Source organism: Cicer arietinum, chromosome 1 (assembly GCF_000331145.2).
Source record: "Cicer arietinum cultivar CDC Frontier isolate Library 1 chromosome 1, Cicar.CDCFrontier_v2.0, whole genome shotgun sequence".
Taxonomy (NCBI): domain Eukaryota; kingdom Viridiplantae; phylum Streptophyta; class Magnoliopsida; order Fabales; family Fabaceae; genus Cicer; species Cicer arietinum.
The window spans coordinates 46,039,901-46,044,689 of record NC_021160.2 but is presented as its reverse complement, the minus strand read 5'-3'; the positions used below and the strand labels follow the sequence as shown (position 1 = coordinate 46,044,689).

The 4,789-nt window shown below is 27.8% G+C and overlaps 1 protein-coding gene across 1 annotated transcript; it reads left to right on the top strand.

Annotated features, from left to right (window-relative positions):
* Positions 1-2,506: 2,506 nt before the first annotated feature.
* Positions 2,507-3,506, top strand: LOC101507126 (chitinase 2-like). Its single transcript, XM_004487694.4, has one exon. It carries the CDS (start codon positions 2,548-2,550, stop codon positions 3,457-3,459), a length of 912 nt encoding a protein of 303 aa, XP_004487751.1. The 5' UTR covers positions 2,507-2,547; the 3' UTR covers positions 3,460-3,506.
* Positions 3,507-4,789: the final 1,283 nt, after the last annotated feature.

The window sequence follows — 4,789 nt, the reverse complement described above, 5'->3', positions numbered from 1 at the left end:
CGTTATTGTAGGGTCATATAGGGTCACATAGCGCTTGTACAAAATGCTTACAACCATTTTACAGCGCTTTTAGTAAAAGCGATGTAAATTGAAGCGCTCTCCCATAGCTTTTACAGCGCTTTTTGAGCGCTTTAAACACAAGCGCTGTAAAATATAGCGCTCTCACCTTATGTTACATGGCTTTTAAAGCGCTTTTTGTGAAAGCGCTGTATAAACCTTGCGCTTTCACATAATTAAAAGACATATTAGAGCGCTTATTACACAAGCGCTGTAAAATCATTCACTTTAAATAAATAAAAACAAATTTAAAACAAATTTACGAACCATCATCTCCTCTACTCTGGGAACCCTCCTCTCCTCTACGTACTGTGCGGCCATCTACGGCTCCTCGCTAACTCAAGATAATTAATTACTAGCTAGATACCTAGTAGTTATTTAAAATGCATTATACGGGCCATTAATAAATAATAACTTGATCTTACCATGCTGAAGTTTGTTTCTTATATCTTCTTAATAAGACCTGTTTGGCTTGAAGGGGTGATTTCATTATTGCATTTGTGTTTCACACAATTTGAAGGGATGGTTCTCATGTATCACGGTGTCCTTTCATGTCTCAATGATAAGAACAAATAACATGGGTGATCGATGTTTATCTGTATATGGTAAAAAAACCAATATCATTATTTCTACAAGACACTATATTTAAATATATATTATCAACAACGTACGAATTATTCAAATATATAGATCTTTCAAACAAACATCAACATATAGCAATGCTTTCTAAACAATTACTCCATATAACCTTACGAATATTACAAACAAAACCAAAAGACTCGTATGCAAAGTGCATTAAGATTTTTACATTTATTTTATTTATGATATTTTGTTATTACTGCTACATTATTTTTAATTTCACAAAGACAAAAGCTATATTATAAATCTAGGAAACTCAAAAAGAAACCCTTCAGTAATTAAATTTTTTAATTCTTAAAATTGTAATTAAACTTTAAATATTTGAACATATAAAAAATCACAAAACTTCATCACATCGCATCATAGAATACTTTGAATATATGCATGTACATAACAAAACTCATAAATAATCTGCTCGCCATAAATATTTTTATTAAAAAAAAGCATAAAACCAATGAAATTATCAAATCAAATCCAACAACTTAATGTTTGCGGGTTCACGAGTTTAAAATGTCATACATTAATATTAATTTTATTTTTGAAGGAAAGTATATAAGTAAGAACATATATTATACTTAAAAATGTTAAATAATATATTAATTTTAAATAATTTTATCTAAACTTTGTCAGCATCTTATAATAAGCTTATAAATATTTTAATTGTATCATATCTATTTGAAAAAGGTGATCAACTCATATGTACACATAAAATCGTTTAAAATTTTATTTTTTAAAATATTTATCCTAAAATACTATTACTTTTAGAAAAATATATAAAATAATAAAATATAATATTTATTATTTATATCACTTATTTTATTAAATATGTACAGATTAACAAATCACATAAAACACATATATGAAATAAAATTAATCATAAAACTAATCAACATATACTGAAAATAATTTTAACATAAAATTAATTATCTAAAATTAGTATTTAATTAATAAAATAATTTATTATAAAATTAAGGGTGTTACACAAGATAAATATTTATCACATTAAAAAGTTATCAATCATATGTCAGAAAGCTAAAATAATACTGTATGTTTGAATTAATTTTGAGCATCTTTTAGATAAAAGTGTTAATAAAACTAAAATACACATAATATAATATTTTATAAATAATATACGAGACAAAACTTATTTATTTTTGCATAAAATAGTATAGTTTACTAAATCATTCTACATTTGTTAAATGAAATTTGGAGAATGCTTTAGACTAAATAAGTTTGATAATGTAACTTCTATCTTTATTTGGTAACCAACAAAATGCTACAGGTGCAAATGCACAAGTATTTTTAAATTAATATTGTATTAACAAATATGATGATTCAATTTTCAAATCTCCTAACAAACATAGTTTGAACATATAAACCTTTGTCAACATACAATTGATTTCAATCCATTTTAAAAATTCATCACAATTCTATTAACAAATTTTATGATTTAGTTTTCGATGATTTAATTTTAAAATCCCCTAACAACCACAATATGAATATAAGCCATACCCAGGCACGAAGCATAATAAATTATATGGCATTTTCTTAGTAAATTTTTGGAGATCAAAGAACAATTTAAAATAAATTATACAATATAAGTATTTAATTATATACCCAATTGAGACCAATCATCTCTCAATAACATGGAGGGTATGAAAAAATAATAAAAGTATTAATTTCGTGACCTTATTATATTATAATTTGTTAATTAAATATAGTTCAAAAATTTGAAACTACCTTGATTTGTAGACTTATAAAAGGGCATCAAGAGATGCTTATTTCACCCAAGACAACCATAAGTATCTAAACCAACAAAAGAGATCGATTCAAATTCAAAGTTTTATCACAATGCCTGGTTCTCGTCAAATCAATGACAGTGATGTGAAGCCAATCATTTTTCGAGAATACATTGGCGTGAAGCCATATCCAAACACTTTACATGATTTTCCGGTTGATATCATCAACTCCAATATCGACCAATTCCACTTCATTTTAGGCTTTGCCATAGAGACTTATGATGATAATGGAAATAGCACAGGTTTTTTCCACCCTTATTGGAACGTTCATTTCTTTAGTCCAGAGAAAGTGAAGAAACTCAAGCAAAATTATGACAATGTGAAGGTGGTAATAAGCATCGGTGGTCGTGATGATAAACATCCATTCCATCCTGCTTCAAAAGTAGATTGGGCTGACAATGCTGTAAACTCACTCAAAAAGATCATCCAACAATACAACAAAGTCAAGGATCCTTGGAGCTTTAACATAATAGATGGCATTGATATCAACTATGAGTACATCAAATCCGATGGTGAAGATTTCGCTTATTGTGTGGGCGATGTTATAAAGAGACTCAAGGAGGATATTGATGTATCTATCGATATGGTTTCCATTGCTCCATCTAAACAAGTCAATTCCAAGTACCATACACTATATTTGGCTCACGCTGATGATATCGATTGGGTGGACTATCAGTTCTACTTTGAGACTCTCAAATCAAAGGATGAGTTTAAAAACCTCTTTCTTAGTCTATCAGACGTCTACGGTTCTAAGAAACTACTAGCAGGAGCTAGTACCGATCCGCATGACGCATGTATGATTTCACAAGAAGACTTCCTTGAGGGTGTCATCGATCTCCTCGATGCTGAATTACTTCGTGGCGTTTTTATTTGGAATGCTAATGACTCCGCAACCCACGCACCCAACGGAAAACCTTTCTCCTTTGAGATAAAGGTACAACAACTCCTCACTGAATTAGGATAATTATTTACTAGCTAGCTATCTAGCTACCTAGTAGTTATTTAACACACATTCTACTGGTCATTAATAAATAATAGCTAGATCTTGTTATACAAAAATTTGTTTCTTATATCTTCTAAATAAGACTCGTCTGGCTTGAACGGATGATTTTACTATTGCATGTGTGTTTGTGTATCGCACAATTTTCTCATGCTATTTAATTATGTATTTGTATTATATCTCATGTCATATGTGAATTTTTTTTATTTTATCTTTGTTTATCTATAAGTATATATGTTAGTTCTCATTATTCACAGTGTCCTTTCAAGTCTCAATCATAAGAACAAATAAACATGTGTTTGTGGTAAAAAAACAAAAATCATTATTTGTACAAGACTCTAAATTTAAATATATATTATCATCGTACAAATTATTAAAATATATAGAACTTTCAAACAACCTCAACGTATAACAATCCTTTCTAAACAATTATTCCAAATAACCTTACGAATATCACAGACAACCAAAGGACCGGTATGCATAATATGTTAAGATGTTTACATTTCTTTTATTTATCATATTTTGTAGTTACAGATACATTATTTTTAATTTTACAAAGACAAAATCTATATTATGAATTTAGGAAACTCATAAAAAAAACCTTTCAATAGTTAAATTTGTTAGTTCTTAAAATTGTAATTAAATTTTAAATATTTTAACATCTAAAAAAATTCACAAAACTTCATCGTATCGCATCATACAATACTTAGAATACATCCTTATATATAACAAAACTCATAAACAATATGCTCACGAATACCCAATTAGAAAAACACATTCATTATTATCTTCAACAAAGTGGCATACGCGCTTTTAACACTAAAACCATTGCAAGCATCTAAGGTCCAAATCCACTTATCTTTAGAAGACGACGATAGGGCAATCGCTACATATAAGTTCTATTTGAAAAAACATTTGTTTCTAAATACAAGCTTAATTTCAAACACAGTTTTTTAACAAAAAAACAACCCCAAAATGATTTGAGAGTACTTTCTGTGCCATTATTTAATTAAAATTAATATTAATTAGAGGGCCATTTTTTAATATTAGTACACAAAATAGATAAAACTTGATATTGCGCCTACTTTTTTAATGTTGTAGAATTAATTATCAAAATTTGTTTATAGTAAGATATGGAAGTAATAATTTATGTAAATAATTTTCAAAAACAAGCACACACATATATAAACGTATAAAGTATATATTTATTTTATTTTTGTGTCAATAACACTAAGAAATATCTTATAGACTAAGTAGAGTAAACAATTATTTAAATCTATAAACGTGTGAGATG